The 21,384-nt window shown below is 40.1% G+C and overlaps 1 protein-coding gene across 9 annotated transcripts in view; it reads left to right on the top strand.

Moving 5' to 3' along the window:
- GALNT18 (polypeptide N-acetylgalactosaminyltransferase 18) overlaps nt 1-21,384 on the top strand; it is a 309,298-nt gene that overhangs the window by 277,101 nt on the left and 10,813 nt on the right. For all 9 annotated transcript variants that reach the window (XM_032187763.1, XM_032187764.1, XM_032187758.1 and 6 more), the window contains one exon: nt 13,991-14,155. In XM_032187763.1, coding sequence (XP_032043654.1) covers nt 13,991-14,155 — 165 coding nt within the window. The remainder of the gene's footprint in view (nt 1-13,990; nt 14,156-21,384) is intronic.

The raw sequence follows: 21,384 nt of genomic DNA, 5'->3' as shown, positions 1-21,384 counted from the left end.
TGTGGCCAGCAGGGCTAGGAAAGTGATTGTCCCCCTGTACTTGGCTCTGGTGAGGCCGCACCTCGAGTACTGTGTTCAGTTTTGGGCCCCTTGCTACAAGAAGGACATCGAGGTGCTCGAGCGAGTCCAGAGAAGGGCGATGAAGCTGGTGAGGGGCCTGGAGAACAAGTCCTACGAGGAGCAGCTGAGGGAGCTGGGCTTGTTCAGCCTGGAGAAGAGGAGGCTCAGGGGCAACCTTATTGCTCTCTACAGGTACCTTAAAGGAGGCTGTAGTGAGGTGGGGGTTGGTCTATTCTCCCAGGTGCCTGGTGACAGGACAAGGGGGAATGGGCTTAAGTTGAGCCAGGGGAGTTTTAGGATGGATATTAGGAAGAACTTCTTTACTGAGAGGGTTGTGAGGCATTGGAACGGGCTGCCCAAGGAAGTGGTGGAGTCACCATCCCTGGAGGTCTTTAAAAGATGTTAAGATGTAGAGCTTAGGGATATGGTTTAGTGGAGGGCTTGTTAGTGTTAGGTCAGAGGTTGGACTGGGTGATTTTGGAGGTCTCTTCCAACCTAGATGATTCTGTGATTCTCTGAATCCCTTAGAAAAACGCGCATTGAAAAGACAGAAAGATTTAAGAGAAGTGCTTAGAGACAGATGTCAGTTTGACCTCTTCTTGTCTAAAGGTAGAACAACCAAGTGAAAAACCTACATGAATATATATGTAAAGGGTGTTTAGGAGCAGTTCTGCATGCATGAAGTTTTAATCTTACAAAATGCAAAAACTTACCCAGGTTTGTAAAATAAAAGCTGGAAAGCTGGTTCAGTTATGGGAACATACCTTGCATTTCCCTTTGATGCCAAAACAGAGTCTACGTGGGCTCAGATCGTTTTTCTGCCCTAGGTTCAAAACATTTTTCTTCTCTTCGATGAAGCACAGAATTACAATAAAACTCTACATACAGATCATAACAGGTCAGACTGTGCTCAATGCTGTATTAGATATGTTATTCTGATTCAGTATCTCAGATGAGGATGTAGCCTGTCATCTCAGCTCTCCCAATTATCTCCCAAATTCTTCGTTTTTAAATTAAAATTTTCTGGTACCTGATTTTAGGACTAGCATGGTTTAGTTCAGAAGGAAAGGGTTATGCTGGCTTGAAGCAGACCCTGAGATTTCATCTGGAATTTCCAAGAAGCTAGTAGTGTAATTTGTAACTTGCCAAATTGCTTCCCCTCTGTGAATGTGACATATAAATCATAGAGTGAGTTGTGCTGTAGTTTCTCTGACAAATTGTTCCCCTGTGATTCTGCTTATGACGATGACAACAGTGTTTTTTGAAAGGAGCATGCAGGAGGAAAAAAACTTTTAAATTCAAAATGGAAAGGAAATTGTAGTTCTGTTCTCCAGATGCATACCAAGGAAGGATCTGGACAAGCAGTTTGTTTACTGATCACAGAATCACAGAATCACAGAATTTCTAGGTTGGAAGAGACCTCAAGATCATCGAGTCCAACCTCTGACCTAACGCTAGCAGTCCCCACTAAACCATATCCCTAAGCTCTACATCTAAACGTTGTTTGAAGACTTCCAGGGATGGTGACTCCACCACTTCCCTGGGCAGCCTGTTCCAATGCCTCACAACCCTTTCAGTGAAGAAGTTCTTCCTAACATCTAACCTAAAACTCCCCTGGCTCAACTTAAGCCCATTCCCCCTCGTCCTGTCACCAGGCACCTGGGAGAACAGGCCAACCCCCACCTCGCTACAGCCTCCCTTGAGGTACCTAAAAAGAGCGATAAGGTCGCCCCTGAGCCTCCTCTTCTCCAGGCTGAACAAGCCCAGCTCCCTCAGCCGCTCCTCATAGGACTTGTTCTCCAGACCCCTCACCAGCTTTGTCGCCCTTCTCTGCACCCGCTCAAGCACCTCGATGTCCTTCTTGTAGCGAGGGGCCCAAAACTGAACACAGTACTCGAGGTGCGGCCTCACCAGAGCTGAGTACAGGGGGACGATCACCTCCCTAGCCCTGCTGGTCACGCTGTTCCTGATACAAGCCAGGATGCCATTGGCCTTCTTGGCCACCTGAGCACACTGCTGGCTCATATTCAGCCGACTATCCACCATCACTCCCAGGTCCTTCTCTGCCTGGCAGCTCTCCAACCACTCATCTCCCAGCCTGTAGCTCTGCTTGGGGTTATTGCGCCCCAGGTGCAGGACCCGGCACTTGGCCTTGTTGAACTTCATGTAGTTGACCTCAGCCCATCGGTGCAGCCTATCCAGATCCTCCTGCAGAGCTTTCCTACCCTCAAGCAGATCGACACATGCGCATAGCTTGGTGTCATCTGCAAACTTAATGAGGGTGCACTCAATGCCCTCGTCCAGATCATCGATGAAGATATTAAAGAGGACCGGCCCCAGCACCAAGCCCTGGGGGACGCCACTAGTGACTGGCCTCCAACTGGACTTGGCTCCATTCACCACGACTCTTTGGGCCCGGCTATCCAGCCAGTTTCTAACCCAACGAAGTGTGCGCCAGTCCAAGCCAAGAGCAGCCAGTTTCTTGAGGAGAATGCTGTGGGAGACGGTGTCAAAAGCCTTGCTGAAGTCAAGGTAGACCACATCCACAGCCTTTCCCTCATCCACCCAGCGCGTCACTTTGTCATAGAAGGAGATCAGGTTCGTCAAGCAGGACCTGCCTTTCATAAACCCATGCTGACTGGGCCTGATCGCCTGCTTGCCCTGCAAGTGCTGCGTGATGACTCTCAGGAGGATCTGCTCCATGAGCTTCCCTGGCACTGAGGTCAAACTGACAGGCCTGTAGTTTCCCGGGTCTGCCCTCCGGCCCTTCTTGTAGATGGGCGTCACATTTGCTAGCCGCCAGTCAACTGGGACCTCCCCCGATAGCCAGGACTGCTGATAAATGATGGATAGTGGCTTGGCCAGCTCCTCTGCCAGTTCTCTCAGTACCCTTGGGTGGATCCCATCCGGCCCCATCGACTTGTGCACATGTAAGTACCGTAGCAGGTCACCAAACAGTTCTTCATGGATAGTGAGGGCCACATCCTGCTCCCCATCCCCTTCCACCAGCTCAGGGTACTGGGTATCCAGAGAACAACCGGTATTGCCGCTAAAGACTGAGGCAAAGAAGGCATTGAGCACCTCCGCCTTTTCCTCATCTCTTGTAACTAAGTTTCCCCCCGCATCCAGTAAAGGATGGAGATTCTCCTTAGTCCTCCTTTTTGTGTTGATGTATTTATAGAAACGTTTTTTGTTATCTTTAACGGCAGATATTTTACTCCACTCTGGGCTTGTTTTTAAGGAAAAAATAGGTAAAATTCGTGTAGCTTAGTTAAATTTAGCTCTGCAAATGCTCTTTCATGTTTTTGCTATATTTAATTCATGAGTTACTTAGGTAACTTAGGCACAGACCAACATAGTATGTACAATAGAGGGAAACCTACTTAGCGAAATAGCTTCTTCCATGTAGTTATCTCACTCTAAGCATAAATTCAGTGTAGCAGGACTCTCCCTTCTGCTGAGAAATCCAATAGCCTCAAAAACGCCAGCACCTGTTTACCACAGAAAGGTGAGGTTTCCAAAACCTACAGAAGGAGATTGCAAACCCCACAACCTACTGTCACCTGTTACATTGGTTACCCAAGACAAGTTGCTGGTTCCATGACTTAGACTAGTTTTCTGCTAGCTGTGGAGAGGATGCAAGTATTGAATTGTCTCTTTGATTAGCTTCTGCACGGCCTGTGTGGGCATTGTAGCCAGGTATCTGGGAATTAGGAGGGTAGCTCCCCTTCTTCCTGATGGTCTGGAGTGGGTGCATGGGTAAGGATTGTGGCATTGTGTCTCCCCTTCACTATGTCTAAGCACGGCAATTCCTTCTGTCACGAGTGTGGACCATTGTCCCCTGGGAAGGAGAACACTCTGGTCCTAGAGTGCCCATGAACTGACACGTGTTTGAGCTCTGGGAAGAATCAGCTGTGCAAAATAATACAAATCACTAAACAGTGTATTGCACAATAGGCAAATGTAATCATCTTAGTGTTTTTATTCATATGCAAATCAGGAAGTTGTTAAAAGAAGTAACTGTTGTTGATTCAGAACAATCAAAATGATGTTGTAAAATTAATTGACTTTTAATTGAGTCCTGAAATAACTGTATTATTGTGAATATCCTACTGACTTTTGATTATGGGGGACTGATGTGCCTAGTGTTATTATTAGTCTAAATAGCACAACAGAATGAGTTTTCTTTATGTCTGTATCCTGCAGATACCTTTACAGGATAATCTACTTTAGATAAAATGCAGGCTCCTAAAACAGGCAGAAAATGCAAGGGAAAATCTGTGACATAATCTACCTTTTGTGATGACAATGGCTTATCCTCATAGCCTAGTCATACCTTAGCAGCCTGAAGCTTAGCACAGCTCTTTTAGCTATTCGCTGGAGGTTTCTCTATTGTACTTGAAGGTCATTCAAACAACATGGATTTAGAGTTGTTGGTTTTACTTTGCTGCCTCATCCACATGAGAAGCAGTTGCTCAGAAAAAACGAGTCTCTTCTACTTGGCCTGTGGAGACCTGTAAGGCCCAAGTCTATATGTGAGCCTTCACAGTAGAACTGAAAGCCCCAGAAAGCAAGCCCTCATGAATGAAAGCAGTGGGAGAGGTATCTTACCGTTTGAACAATCAAGCAATGCACCTCCATGTATTGTAATATTTACTGTTTCATTTCTTGCCAAGGTTTACAGCATGATTTGTGAAAGGGGCCCAATACAGAGTTGGCAGTGTTCTTAGTCACAGGAGAGTCAAAACTCACTAGGCGAATCACTGTAAGCCTTCCCACACAGCTAGGACAGTTGAATTTACATTAATGTCCCGTGTGACATGAAGCCAATTTTCTGCCTTTTAAACAGCATTATTTATTTAGTTGTTCCTACTCTGGAAAGTCTTCATAATAACTGTTAAGCACTCATGGTAAGAAATCTTTATGTATGCTAATGTCCACCTCCCAGTTTCTACCTTTCCTTTAAAAAATATAATTAGCACTGCAAGTACATTAAATGGTGAAAATGTAAGAAAGGAGCAATGTCTAGCGTGTGAGCACCGTGTTCTGGTGTGAGACATGTTTGCAGAACTTTGCAGAACTTTGTGAACTTTGAAATTTATTCATGAACACAGACAGGACTGATGCTACAATTTTTGCATGAGGTCATACACACTCTTCATATAAATTCTAGATGCTGCCTTCTTTCTGTCTGATATTATTTACTGTCACCCTTCAAACAGAGGAGCCACTACTTCGAGATATTTGGTGTCAGGAAAGTGTCATTTTTCAAGAATCAGATGTACCTGAGTTAAGCTACATGTATTTCTCCATTTAACTTTGGAAGGTTTAAAAATGTTTCAGGAAAGAAATTTCGTTTTTAGAACATAGCTGGGTTAGATAAAATTCCATGAGCTTCTGTCAGTCTCTACACAGCGACCAACAACATAGAAACAAATCAGTTGAAGTGATAGCCTTTGTTACTTGAAATACATCTTCTACAGCTAAGGAAAGTTTTTACTTTCTGTAGGCTAGTTTATTTCAGGATTTTGATGCTGTCCACTTAAAACATCAGAAATTCTTTTCTTCAGTTTAATGGGCTTAACTTGGTTCAAAAGGGGGAAATACTACCACATGCCCCAGGGTGGGAACACAAGAGTAACTTTCCTTTTTTTCTCCAAGGGATCAAAAGTTGCAAAGTCCAACCTATTTCTCTTACCCCATCCACTGAATAACCATGCAAAAGGTCCTCATCTGTTAAACCAATTAAACACAAACTCAGAGTGAAATGTAAATAAAAGCCTGACTTTTATAAAAAGAGAAAAACTCACCTGTCAATGACAGAAATGACCAGTGCGAAATGATGCAAGGTGGTCTCTGTTTTCCTTTGGTTGTTATCACTTGTGTCTGCACCATGAGCATTTGAACCAACTCATCCTCCATTAACATGTTGTAAGCTTGGCTGTTAAGTCATGATTCAGTTTAAAAAAAAAAAAAAAAAAAGAAATCACAGCATAGACATGTGGTGTCTGTAATTGTATTCATATTATGAAAAAGCAACTCTGGTGCTTTTAAATACTAAATGCATGGTTACCGAAACTGTCAGAGATTTCATTTACTATAGTGTAGTTTATTAAAAATAATGTTACTGACCGTGAAAACATCATGCCTCAAGACTGCCTCCACCAAGAAAGACAGAAGGGTAATCACTGTAGGCAACTCCCTTCTCAGGCGGGAAAAGGATGAGGTTGAGGGTCTGGACAGTAGTCTGAACCCAGGAAGCAAACCTGCAAAACGTGTCAAGATTGGAGGAAGTACTAAGCATACAGATCGGGGCCAGGCAGAGCACTGCATCACAACCAGTGCCACAAAAAAAGAATGGAGAGTCTTAGTGATCAGAGACTCCTTGCTGAGGGGCACTGAGGCTCCCGTTTGTCACCCAGATAACCTATCCAGAGAGGTGTGCTGTCTTCCTGGGGCATGTGTCAGAGACATAAGGAAGGCTCTGCCACAGCTCATTAAACTGGAGGACTACTATCCTCTTGTTGTCATTCAGGTTGGATCCTGGGAAGCTGCAACTAGAAAAATGAGGAATATTAAAAAGGACTTTGCATCCCTGGGAAGGTTGTTGAAGGGATCAGGGGCGCAGGTAGTGTTCTCCTCTGTCCTCCCTCTGGGTGACCGGGACCCAGAAAGAAGGAGAACGGGGCAGGTGAATGACTGGCTGAGCGGATGGTGTCTGGACCAAGGATTTGGGTGTTTCGATCGTGGGCAGCCCTTTGAGAAGCTGGGTATGTGGGCTGCTGACCGACTTCAACTCCATAAGTAGGGCACAAGTGTGTTGGGGAGCAAGCTCTCTGGGCTGATCACCAGGGCTTTAAACTAGGTTTGACAGGGAAAGGGAGGGGAGCTAAAAGTGACAGAAGGGCTGGGTGAAGTTGTCGCTGCGTTCACCATTGAAGATAGTAGGGAAAAACCTCTGAGCTGTCCCATAGGATCGTCTGAGGGCTCCTCGGAGAAGGTGATGATCCTGATCCATCATCCAGATCTTTCTTCTTGCATCCCTCCAGGGGTAACTGCGCCTGCTGCTTCCCTCATGTGCCTGTATACCAATGCATGGAGCATGGGAAATAAACAGGGTGAGCTCGAGATCTGTGTTTGGTCACAGGGCCACGATCTCGTTGCAATCACAGAGATGTGGTGGGACAGCTCGCGTGACTGAATGCTGTCAGGGAGGACTACATCCTTGTTAGGAAAGACAGGCTAGGGAAGCGAGGGGATGGGGTTGCCCTTTATGTGAGGGAGCAATTAGAGGGTACCCAGCTCCAGCTGGGGGAGGGTGATGGACAAGTGGAGAGCTTGTGGGTGAGAATTAAGGGGTGGGCTGGTATAGGGGACTCTGTTGTGGAGGTATGCTACAGGTCACCAGCTCAGGAGGAGGAAGAGGAGGAGGTTGATGAGGCCTTCTACAAGCAGCTGGTAGTAGCCTCATGATCACGGGTGCTGGTTCTCATGGGAGATTTCAATTTTCTGGACATCTGTTGGGTAAGCAACTCAGCCTGGCACACACAGTCCAAACAGTTCCTACAATGCGTTGAAGATAATTTTCTGATGCAGGTGGTGGAGGAGCTGATGAGGAGGGGGGTGCTCCTGGACCTTGTCCTTACCAACAGGGATGGGCTTGTTAGGGATGTGAAGGTCAAGGGCAGTTGGGGATGCAGCAACCATGAAATGGTGGAGTTCAAGATGGAACTCGGTGGAAGAAGTAAGGCTAAATGCAGAAATGCAACCCTGGACTTTCGGAGAGCCAACTTTGACCTCTTCCAGGACCTGCTTGGGAGTATCTCATGGGCTAGGTTGCTAGAAGGCAAGGGAGCATGTGAGAGCTGGGCTACATTTAAACAGCACTTCTTCCAAGATAAAATGTTCTTCTAATGTTAAAATACCTTAACTTTTTTTGTGTCTTTATGCCTGTATTTATAGCATCAAATTGTATTATTTAAAGTTTCTGAGCCCCTTGGCTTTACTGTAACCAAATATCAGTTGTTGCTTAGAGTTTAGAAGTTAATTAGTGTACACACATGAAGAGCAAATATGTCAAACAACCAGTACACTTGTGGATTAACTCATTAGATGTGAATCTAAGGACTGAGGTGAAATAGTGAGTAGTTTCCTTCTTACATACTTTATAATTTAAACCTAATTTAGCATGTGGCTACCCTTGGTATACTAGCTGTTTGTCAGTTGATCAGTAAGAAAATTTCAGAGTGAACTGAACATGGACATGAATAAAACATGGTCATAATTATTTCAAAGTTGTAACATCAGGCTGCACCAGCCTAAAATCTACCTCAAAAAATTAACACATCTTCTAAGTGTTAATATATAGCTTAAGGATGAAAAATTCTGACTTACTTATTTTTAATTCTCAATCTGTGCTCTTATGTTTGTACTCCTTCAGCAGTAAGTTTTTTAGGGCAGCACAAGATGCGGTGATGCTGCTGATTGTTGCTAGAGGATAGCACAGCCTCTCTCCTGTCACATCACATGAAGTGTGTATGCAACTGCAAGGATAATTCTTCGGTTTTCTGAGACTCAGAGTGGCTCATATATTAGTGTGTGTGTATGTCAGGGAATTTATACACAATTGTTGGACTAAAGTGTCAAGGTCACTGTCATTTAAGATGGTTGGTAGAATTAGGTAAACAAGGATGTTTTTTATATACACTCAGTAACAAGGGCATAACAAAGTGTTTAAGAGTATGTTTCAATGCATAATTTTGCACAACAGCTTCATGTTTGTAGTACCATGCCAGATATGTCTAGAAAAATCTATGTGATTCTGCTCCATGTGAAATTACTAGCTTATAGAAATAGCAGCTGCTGCTGGATGCTATTCCTCAGTTGCTCATTGATTTTTATAGCAGGGTTTCCGCAAGAAGGCTCTTTCTACTTGAATATCAAATGGGAAAACACTTTATTTTGATCTTAGTGATATATTTGTGTTAGCCACAATGAACTTGGATTCCGAGGAGAGTTTTCTTATCAGGGTAACAAGGTTCTTTCATTGAGATGTGCTTATGTAACACGAACTGCTGGAAGAGAAATCAGGAACAGCATAAATATCCAAGCAGCAACATTAACCAACTCTGGATTTACTGAAATCCACCAGGCTGCTCTTTAGCTGCAGTTGTACTCAAGTATGAATCTGCTGTGAGACTTTGGATCTAGTATGTCAATATGTTACTCCTGACAATAAATGACTTCATGGACTCACTTGGAAAAAAAAATATTGTTCAAAGATGGAATAAAGTAGTGGTGGATCAGACTTCTTACCCCTCTTAGTTATTATGCCAACAGCAGGGTAACAAATAAATACTGCTGTTGGTGAGCATTAAGTTTGCTCATTATAAATGCACAGTCATGTACCATTCTCCAGAGTGATTTCATCTGGGAACACTGCCATAAGGATTACAAATGGCTTTCAGCCTGAAAATTAGTGTGTATTGCTTTAAACTTCCAGTGGGGAGTTGGCAATTTATCCTTCAGATAATTATCTTGTGTTAAGTTGAACATCTTACTGTAACTTTCTGCTACATGGTAAACCAGCTCCTATGAATAATTTACTGCAACTGGCAACTCAGTGCAGCTCTGAGTTCTTTATCAACTCTGGTGGCTTCTACAAGTTTAATAATAAACCTGGAGCCAAAAATCTCATTGCACTTAAAGTCAGTGGAATTTCAGTGTTAATTGCAGTGGGAATAATGATTTGACCTTGTAGGGCAAAATTCTCATGAACAAAAATTCTACATCGTTGTGAGGCCAAAACGATGTATTTGTGTCCAAATAAGGAAAGAATACCTTCCTTGTATTCAAAGACATCATGTTGGTTTTTGTTTGGTTTTGTGCAAATCTTATATTGTATAGGTATTTGAAGTATTTTTACTGTGCAAAAAAGTTTGCTGAATGAGCCTTCATTGCTTGCATGGCAGTTTTAGGAGGTGTTCTGTATGGCAGCACTACATCAAAGCACCTATGATGTGAGTATCCCACAAAAATTATTGTTCTAGCTCTAGAGGAAATCTGCAATGGAAATCCAGCTGGCCTTTTTCTAGAAAGGACAGCAACAACTGCCAGTTTGCAAAGTCCTGACTGACTGACTGATCTGTACCATTGAGGTCTGTCCCAAGCTTTTAGCCTGCTCCGTCTGGCTCAGCTGAGCCTCACTGCCTTCATGAGGCAACTACAGTATGAACTGGGGATGTGTGCTTCATATGGTACCCCCAGTATAAACAAAAGTAGCCAAATCTACCCAGATGAGCTCCAACACCAGGGAAGACGTATGTATCTGCTAGATGCATATGCTAGATTCAGTATGCATTATCTCAGCTATAACTTTTGTAAATCACAAACTATTTTTTTTTTCTGATTTTGAGCCTTCTTATGCAGATCTCTTTTTGCTATGCCTACTTTATGCTTCTGGCACTAGCATGGATGTGCACTTGTGTTTCCCAGTGAGCAGTAACTTAGCAGAGGGTGAATTTTTTGGCAGTTAGGTGGCTGGCTATACAAGTGAAATTTCAAGATTACAGCTGAAAGCAGAGTTTGTCTAGGAGGTGATTAAGTGGAATAGAAAGGCAAAAGCACCCTTTACTCCGAACATAATAATTAAGAATTAGGGAAGCCTGTGACTCCTGGCGTGAACTCTCCTTTTCCCCTTCCATGCTGACTTGATACATGAGATTGCATCAAAAGGGAGGGAGTCATTGAATTCCCCAAAAATGAGCAAGGCTAGGCTTGGTCCAGTGGTAAATGAAGGGCGGTGTTGCTTCTCCTTTATTCTGGAGTTGGTCTGAGTCATAGCTGTGTATGCAGCTATTTTATTTTCATTACAATATTGTACTATGAATTTTCCTGATATTCAAGAAAATTCTGTTTTCAGAAAAAGTGAGACTTAGAATAGTAAATAGAAAAAAAAAATGTAGAGCAGTCAGTTTGCCTGAAATGGAAGTGGGAAAAATATTTTGGACAGCAAATTTTCTCTAATATTTCACAGTCATTATGAAGATTTCTTGAGAATCCTAGGCTATGCAGCTGTTAACTACCACTCATTTGTGTGTTCATCTTTCAGCTGTCTTTTTAGAGTAAATAGCTGTCCTTTTTCTTTTCTTTTTTTTTGTTTTTTAACAGAAAAAGCTGTTTAGAACAGATAACAAGTATGTTGCGACTAAACCTCACTCTTTCATCTTAGAAAGATCTTGAGAAACATTCTACTAGTACTATTAATGAGATAACAATCACAGTTTGTTTTATATTTCATCTTAATGTGAATAATCAGAGAGATTAGCAGGTAATAGAAACGGGAAATTAAGTAGTGACCTTAAATAGAACACATCTAGGAAAATAAATTCAAGAAAATTAGTTAAGAAATAATTGTTCTGTTAATTGGAAGATGCAGTATTTAAGGCACAAGGAAATCTGCAAGCAAAGTTTCTCAGAAAAAAAAAAGTTATAAACAGTTTAAAAACACAGACAAACAAACAAAAACGTGCACCAATTCAAACTTGCCAGGGGAAGATTAGTTATGAATGTGATCAGTCATGAAGCTGTTCTTTAAAAGCATAAAAAACAAAAACTTTGTGGTAGAGATGTATGTCAAGCTTTGAAGGCAAGGCAATTGCTTTTCTTCAGATGCAGGTATTGCAAGCTTGCTTGCTGTGGACCTTTAGATTAGTAACACCAGATTTTTGTTTTTAACAGATCATTTTGCGTTACTTTGCAGCAGATTAGCTGCCTGCCCCTGGTGTCCAGAGGAAATTTCTTGGGGACACTGAATGCAGCTGGACCTGTAGAATGGGCAGGGAACACAGGTGGCAAGTGTCAGCCTCCAGAGCCAGCCTGTCAGCGTGCAAACTGCGCTCATCCACCCTTGAGAAGCACCTGGCAAGACTGTAGTTGCAGACATGCCTAAGGCTCAAGCTGTACGTTGACTGACACTTTGCTAGTCACAAATCCTGTGAGTTTCTGACTGTAATATTGAATCCTTGCAATTTCACCTTTTCAAGAGGCAAGTGCCTTTTCTCCAACCTAACTGACTTCCCGAACAAAGGTGTTCTTTTCCCGTTGCCCAGGAGACACAGCAGTATATTAATAATATTGCAGCGAAAAAAAAAAAAAAAAAACACAGATGGTGAAGTGCTGTGGGCTAGAGCAGACTAATGAAATGTAAGAAGGCTCATTTTCTTACAGAAAAAGGGAGGTTGTTTTTGTTTTTTTGTTTCTTTTTTTTTTTTTTTTTTTATATCATCCACTTTGGTACCAGTATCCAAACAGGGTTCTTTCTGTGGAAATTCAGCAGCTCTTCAGGGAATGTGTGTGTGCTGCTGGTGTGAAAATGTGTGGCTGTGTTTTGCTGAGACTGAGTCTCTTCTTCAGTGAAAGTATAAAGGAACTTGTATGAATGCTCTACATCAGCAGCTAGCCAGTGTCTTAACTTCAGCGGAACTAAGTACATTTTTGGCTATGAGTTTCCAGTCACTTGAATAAAGACTACTGACACATTTGTTGTTTTAGCAGAAACAAAGATTCAAGGTCTGAGTCAAAATTTGGGCTTCCAAGAAAGTACTGGAGTGATTGTTCAAGAATTATTTTCCTAAATTCCTGCAAAATTTCAATCCTATGTTGTGTTAGTTGATGGTGATGTCACAATACTGTAGAGGAGATATGCTGGAAAAATGTGTTTTGCCTCTATTTTCTGAAGTGTTTTAAACAAAAGTGCTTCTAGTTGTCCATTATGTGCTAAAGTATACTGCAGAACAGCTAGCATATTTATTGATACTTGTTAAAAACATCCTCTTGAAGAAACTACTGCTGTGGGTACTCATACATTCATCTTTATAGTAACTTATTTAAATATCACAAGTACAAACTTCTTCTTATAGGGTTACGTAGAAGATGATAAAACGTAAACCTGGTTTTAACATGTAAGACATTATTTTGCCTGCAGGTCACTTTAAAAGATGATCAATAAACTGTTGCATGTGCATACTTAACGAGTGCATTATAAGATGTTACCACGGGGACTCTTTTTCTGGGGCTTGGGTAAAGGAGCCAGGGACTGTCCATAGGTTTTTCAGAAAAGTTGTCTGGCCATGAGCAAACCAAACCAGTAGCTCACTGTTCATTAGCAGTTGAAGCAACACTCGTATAGGGTATGTGTTTTTAAAGTAAGACTGCCATTAGATAAAACATTGTAGTGAAATCATCAGGTTGTACATTATGAGTTCAATTCTGAAATAAGATGTGATATCATTGGATGAGATTCTATAATATACAGAATATCCATAATAATAGAGTAATAGTCATATTATTGGATAAGCAAAGCAGCATCCTGAAAGAGACAGACTAGCCATCACAGTTTTCTTCAGCTGGAGCTTAGTTTTACATGCTGATTATGAACTGGTTATTGGCCAGTCCTGATAGCAGGCAAGGATGCAAGATTTCAGATCTCTTTTTCTAAATTGTTCCACACCGAAAAGTGATGTTAGCAGGTAGGGTGAGCTCTCTAAAGGTAAGTGACAACCTGCTAATTATCTCTGTTAAGCATAATTATATTTGACTCTTATTTCTGTACAGTTTTGCCAGTAGACAGAATAAGGGAGTTCCTCCAACCAGAGCCATTGTTTTGCTTCTGCCCAGAAGGGTGCTCAGACTGAACCAGACTGAGTAGGGGACTGATTTCTGTTAATCAGCAAACATCAACTTGTAGGTAACAATTAATTTAGACCAACTTTTAAAATGTTATGTTACTTCCTGCATAAACAGAAATAATTTAAAAGCCACCATGGGGTCAGCCTACTGCTATTCAGCTCAATTATATTTGCCATTTGGTTTTTGGTATAAAGTGCTTCTGCCTAGAGGCCACAAATCTTGTTTGTGCTTCCTGTTGCAGAATGTTTATTACACAAGCAATCAGCAGCTCCATGTGGGTGTTCTGAGTCCCACTATTGACGATGATGACAACAGATGCCTGGTGGATGTGAACAGCAGGCCCAGGCTCATTGAATGCAATTATGCCAAAGCCAAGAGAATGAAGCTTTACTGGCAGTTTACTCAGGTAAGTCTTACTCATTTCAATGAAGGTTCAAAAAAAAGCTCTGTTTCTATATCTGAAGTGTGAGTAAGTTGTTTAATAACAGGACAGAACCAGATTTATCCTTTTTTTTTTTTTTTTTGCACAGTTCCAGTAAGCTATGTCTACATTTGATCCCAATGTCAGCTATCTCAGAAGGTTATAAAACTTTTATTATATTCTTACAAGTTCAAAATAGATGATTTACTATTTACTAACAAGCTGCTAAGACAAAGTTACTGTTACAGAATGATCCTTAGTAGAGTCAAATGCAAACTAACCTACTTAGGAACAAGAAAAGTGAATTATTTATTTATTTATTTATTTAAGTAGCAGCTCAGAAAAGTGGTTATTGGTTCATGGATGATAACATCCTCATAATGAGCTAGTTTTGCAATTCCTTACTTAAAAAGGTTACTGCATTTTTTTTGGCCTGATGTAAGAAGTGCAAGTAAACACTTAGAAGTAATTTCACAGCGATGAGAATGCTGATAAGACATTGAATCCAGTCTTGGTGTCCACACTTCATAAATGATTTAAAAATACAAGGGAGAACTGCAAAAAAGCCACAGAAGTTCTGAGGCTAGAACACATTTCATGATATAATGCTTACAGAGAGCATGCTACTCAATCTAGCTAAGAGGATGTGGCAGGGTGAGTCAGAAACATATCAGCATTTCCACAAAGGGAGACAGGTTATCCTGAAGACAAAACAGGTTCCAGAGGTTAGAAGCTGAAGATAGTCAAATTTCTTCTTTCAAAAGAAGATGAGGTTTTGAGGTTTTTCCAAAGGTAAAAAATAAGATATTTAGCATATCAGGTACTGACACATCTATATCTTAGGACAAATAAAATGAGATTACAATGCATTCTAAACAAGTACCTGATTTAGCTTCTGGGGAAAATTTAATAGTTTGTGTGAGTTTGAATGGTCCCAGTTGCTCCTCTGCAGTTTTGAGTATATGAAGTACACTTAGTTGTGTACTCCATTTCCGTGAAATACGGTGCAGCTAGCCTTTCTTACTGAAAACCTACATTAGTGGTATATAAGCCCATGAGCTGAGGCTCAGCCTTATGGGGATTTTTATCCCTGTGTTTAGTTTCTTCTATAATATCCACCAAGGGTTTGCAACTGTATTTTCTGGCCACTAGTAAGTTGTTTTGTTTTTGCTTTTTTTGCTTTGTCTTCAACAGCCAAAGGTTAGTTAGTAAGGTATATTAAGACATTGGTATTGCAGTTTAACCTCTTCCTTAGTGCAGAGACCATTCAGACAGTGATCAGTAAAGCATACTATTAACATAATTTGTATTTATACTTGACTGTAATCCAGATCTTTGTCTTTAAATGGGAGCTCTAAAGCAGCAGACTTCAACTACCTAATTGGGAAGGACATTCCAGCTTTCACTTTCAGTTCTTTAAGGGCAGAATTTTAATTAAGTCTTCTATCAAATTTTAACAATGATCTTGTCATGCAGTGTGGTTGTTTCATAATAGGTGCCACCTCTGCACCTGATTTTTTGTATCATTTCTAAAATGTAGAATTAATATATCAATGTATTTCTTTAAATAGCCTTTTGGTACCTTTTTATTACTGTCCAACTATTGCTGAATAGCAGTAACCAATCCTTCAGTAGACAACCCAACCCTTTGGTGACAATTAATGATTTCTACTCCAGGATATTGCTGCCATTTTGTCATACTTACTACGTTAGAGCTCATTTGGGGTTGCAGCAATAGAATGCAATAATTTAAGTAATTAAAAAAACAAAAAACAAAAAACAAACACTTCTGAAATTGTATTTGACTACTTTAGGATTGTATTTCTAATATGGAATAGAGTGACAGAAAACAATTTCCCACAGAAGGTACGGCGCTGCTAGACTAAACCCTATAGATTTTACTTAAGGCTTCTATTTAAAAAAAAAAATGCTCAGGAGAAGTGAAAGCTAATTAGTTGTTTCCTTATGATAAATTAAGAGACAAATGAAATAATTAAAAGTTTTATGTTCAAATAGGATTTTATTAATATCCAGTGCAATCAAAATGTCGTTATTTCTCATCATACAGCACAGTACACAGCCTCTTGTGCATGCTGTAAGCTAGAGAAAAACTAATGAGAGTCTAAAGCTAATCAGGGCTTTCCAACATCAACCAATGAACTCTGTTTGAATGTTCTCATTTAGTGTGTGGGTAAGGCATGAGTTTCTGTGAATGAACTGGAAGCTGTCTATCTGAGAAAGATCTTTTTTATTATGTTTGAAAGCTCTGGAATTTCTTTTCCGTATTATGCAGTCAGCAGGACTACTGAAAATTAGCAGGACTGTAAGGATTGATGCTTACGTAGTCTTGAAGTTTTTGAAGTATTCAGATGTAGGTAAGTTTGGACCTGGTGCATAGGGGCATGGTTTAGTGGGTGGCAGTGGTAGTATGTTGATAGTGGGACCAGATGATCCTGAAGGGCTTTTCCAACCTTAATGATTCTATGAAATGGCTATAGCTTTATAGGTGCTATAAATTCTTTTGACTGCAAGGATGCTTTGACTTCTATAGATTCCTAGGTCAGACAGATATTCTATTAAGAATGATGCTATAGGTAAGGAAAAGGAAATGGGAAAATGACAAGACTTACAAGCCAGAGTAGGGTAAACCAACTCAGCTAGATTTCCCTGATTAAAAATAAATAAATAAATAAATTTGCCCTACTTACCAAACATGTATCTTGTATCTTAATATTTGAATGAAGACACTTTCTCATTCCTCTGCAAAACATACTCTGTATTCTGAAGGACCATGATAGTCTATAATCTATAATGGGGCAGTGGACTTCAGAAAGCTGACAGAAGACTGCACAGGTTTTTGAAAAGTGCATTTTTCAGATAGCTTTCTTCCTTCTCACTTGCGTTGTTTGAATGTAAAGATGATAAAAATCCTTACGACAAAAGTAGAAAATTGGTGTCATCCTCACCTATTCTCCTTGAGTCTGTAGATGTATTGCAGAATTATTGTCCAACTTCATTTACATCTTTGTATGACTAGAACTCCGTGTATATATACAAACATATATATAACTTGATTAAAATAAAACATGATTTACTTCAGTGGTTTTTTGTTTTGTTTTGTTTTTGTTTTGTTTTGTTTTCTGTTATATAGTTACCTTTAGTTGTAGGAAGCTCAAGTCACATGTTCAGGAAATCCATGCTATTCTTTCAGGAAATGCTATCCTTTGGACAGAATAGCAGTTTGTCAGGCGTTAACAGGGAAGGAACCACCACCAGTACCTCAGAAGTTTTCGTTGTATTTTGTGGGGGTTGACTAGATAGAGGCCTTAGGACACTTTGTGGTAGCTTTTCTGTACAGGACAAAATTGTATTGAGCATTCAAAGCTTGTGCTATGTTTGTATAATCAGGATCCGTCTGAGCAAATTTCCATGCTCCACAGCTTTATACAGCTGCCAAATGCAATGAGACCTAATAAAATGTAGGTTTCAGTGACATTTTTGCTTCCAAGGCTTTTTGGAAGCGTTTATAACTGTAGTTATGTCAAATTATGTAAATTAGCCCTGAACAGACTCCCATCAACTGGATAGTGTTCAAGAATTTTGTTGTTGGGGTTATCTGTCAAATCTTCTCTCCTAGGGATATGCTTATTTTGGGAATGCGTTAATGCTGTAAAGTCTTAGAGGTGTTTGACAATTCACCTAGTTCACTATGTCTCTTTTTCATTTAATCAGAACAAAACTAGATATTTTAGCAAAAAGGTAAGTGATCACAAGAAATGACACAAAGAAGAAAGGATTAGGACAAGAAATACATGGTAGCAAAGTGGTGAGAATTCTACTAAAACATTAATTTATACATGGTATGAAGAAACCTGCTCTGGCATCGAGAGCCATTAGGAAAGCAAAAAATAACAGTTGCCACTCTGTGCCTGTAATTTAGAACTTATTCCCCATGATAATTTTTAGATTTACTTACCATAGTTACTGCAGTTGTTCTGGGGTAAGACATACTTTGAAGGCCTTCATGTGATATAATACTGGCACTAAACAATTAATCCTGCTCGTAGCCTGTGAGATCTTTATGGCAAGGTGCAGGTGCACATGCAGTGTGCTGGCAGCAGCAGTCTGCTCCCTGCTGTAACTGAATGTTTGCGGGAAATATCATGTCTGCAGCACTTGCCTATGACAGTTGCTGTCCACACACACAGTAAATCTGCTACCCTTGGCGCTGCTGCACTGATTGTCTTAACATAATCTGTTTTGTGACAGACAAGGTGCTCTGAGAGGTAGGTGATGGAGATTGCTGTCCCTGGACTTTAACCTCCTTGGGACATCTTTCAATGCAGCATATGGCCAAAACCATGCTCTTCTGAAGTGCCTATCTGATACTCTTAACTTTGTTTTGTGTGGTAAGAGTGAGTATATTTTAAATGCTGCAGTCAGTCAGTCATTTTTAAGAAGATCCTTAGTTTCCAGTCTTATTTTTCAGGTTTACTGCTGATAGAAAGGTAGTTGTGACATAATTGCTGCCCTTTGAGTGAAATTTATCTCTATATACATCACCTGGCCGACAGCAGTTCTATACGTAGGCGATTTAGAAAGTATGCTTATGGCACACTAGGGCCCCTCTGACAGCACAACAAAGGCGCGAGGAATAAGTTTTTCCACAGTTACTCTTTGTCTTGTAGTGTCTTAATGAATTGCATGTTCATATCTAGTTGGATAGGGATATGACTGTTTCTTATGCTTTTGACCAGGTTAGCTATGCTGTCATTACTAGTTGCTGTTGTGAGATACGTATCAGGTAAGGGTTCTGCAAAAAAAAACTATGAGAAAGGACATGATGCAGAAGGAAAAACCTAAGAGGTGAATCGTTTTAAGGCTGTTCCATGGTGATTTTTTTTCAGTACATCAGGCTCTGTTAATTTAATTTAGCTTCCAGTATGGTTGCCACAAAAACGTAAGCAGAGAATGTATCTATATGGAAGAGCACTCACCTTAGACCTCATCAGAGGGAGAACCTGTGCACAGCACTTGCTCAGCACTGTCTTGTATCTGTATCCACTAGCCTAGGAGTTGCACCTGCCTGGGATGTTAACACTGCTTTTATGTGTTATGGAGAAGTGTAATGCTAGTCAGTGATGGAGGATTCTTCCCATTTGGAAGTGTTCAGAGGCAGTAGTTTATGCTGTCTTGAGAAGCTGTAAATGAAATTTGTTGCTGACAACTGTGGTTACTGTATGTGTCATTTCCCACATATCATAGTAGGAATTGCTTTGGAAGGTAAGTTGGAGACAGAAGGGAGCAAATGAATTTACTCAATTGTTATAACATTCCACAGATAAAGCATGGTCATTTGTATCATATTTAAATAGATAATAAAAAGATAATAGATATTATATAGCTTAAATAGATACTCTCTGTAGCTGTATAAAGAAAGAATGTATCTGAAAATTACTGAACATGTTTACATTATGTTCATCCCACAGATTTTTGGCTTTTGCCAGGTAGCCGTTCTGAATTATTCTCACATCCCTTTATGTCACAAAATTTAAAGATGTGCGATACTATTGCTAGCTAGAACCATTACCCACAGCCATATCCCAAACAATGCAGAATACAGATGGTGTGGCAGGATTAAACTGGAGGCTTGGGAACCCAGTAGAGATTCTCTGTACCACTTTCATATGCCCCTTGCTGAGTGCACATAGTTCAGAACCAGGGGTTAGCACCATTAAACAACAGACAGTTTCTTTGTAATGTCCACTCCCAATCCATACATTAGCCAAGGACATCTGTGTACAGCAAGTTAACTTCAGTAGGAGCTGTGTCTAAGGGAACAATTATCCCTATGAACTTCTTCCATTTTTTCCATTATGAGAACCATGGGATAGAAAAACAGCATCATTAATTTATCAAGAATTTGAATTTATTCTGAACCTCAAAGGATGCAAATACGCTCAGTTTGTATTTGCAGTATAAGACATGTTGTATTGCCATACAGCTATACAATTACACAGTGCTATCTGCCTGGCAGATCAGAACAAAAAGTGACTGTGATCCTATTTAAAAAAAAATAAAACAGATTTTGATACTGCAGGAGAAACAAAGAAAAACAGAACCTAATTATTCAGTCAATTGAGCCAACAAACTATGTTAAACCCTGTATTTTTATTGAGGCTGTCTGATTTAAAAAAAATCACTGTTTTCAAGTGCTCAAATTTAAACCTCAGCCGCAGAAGAGCACTTCCATATGTCCAGTGCTGTGTTAGTTTATGGGACCAGTACAACTGCACTTTTTTTCTACTCTTAGCTGCTCTTTGCCTGTCTTCAAATGTTACCCTAGCTCACCTCCATGTAATACTTTACTTAATACTTAAACTGGGTAACATGAAAGCGTTACCATCTGTACAAGGTGTTACAGCTGAAGGACAAGGTACCTCTACTGTTGCGCTGTTTAGACATGAGAAAATGGTATTAAATGTTTTTATGTTCTTTTTGCTTTAGCTCAAATTCATGTGCAACTTAACCAATATTATTTTCATACTAAATACTTCCTTTTAAAAACAAGTATATTAAAATATTTGGTTTTTAGACTGCTTGAACTATGTCTTGTTATAAGCCTACAAACTCTTTTAGTCCCATTTATGCAGAATGGATTTGGAAACATAAAAATCTGAAAGAATTCTCTATTTTGAGTACTTGACTTCAACTTAAAATACAAAAATGTATAAGCAAATAATTCACATACAGAAAAAAAAAAAACCTCTATACATGTATTACTATATAGTATTGCATTTGAAAAATGGTGTTAAATTTGCTTGCAGTTATTGATGTAGTTAATGGCAACCCAAATGTTTTCTTGCATAAGTTTAGTCTTCTATTTGGAGTAATTTTCCATTAGCAAGTTTTACTCATTGCAAATCAGGTGCAGAACTTGCCAGCTAGTTTTTGTGTGACTACAGCAGTAAAAGGAGCTTTTAGCGGGTGCATTTCAAGCCTTTTTCAGTATATCGTATTATGCAGTATTTACTCTCCTGAGGACTGCATTTAAACTCTAAAGACACTTCTGCTGAATTAATTTAAAAGGAAGTTAATGCATACCACGTTTTTCCTTGAAAATATATACCATATTTGCATATCTTAGCATATTAAGTTTTCAACACCACCTTTATTTACAGATAAATTACTTGTTCTAGTTCTACCCGATATTC

This window comes from Aythya fuligula, chromosome 5 (genome assembly GCF_009819795.1).
Source record: "Aythya fuligula isolate bAytFul2 chromosome 5, bAytFul2.pri, whole genome shotgun sequence".
Lineage (NCBI taxonomy): Eukaryota > Metazoa > Chordata > Aves > Anseriformes > Anatidae > Aythya > Aythya fuligula.
Note: the sequence above shows the minus strand (reverse complement) of the source record. Positions and strands in the feature narration are given on the sequence as shown.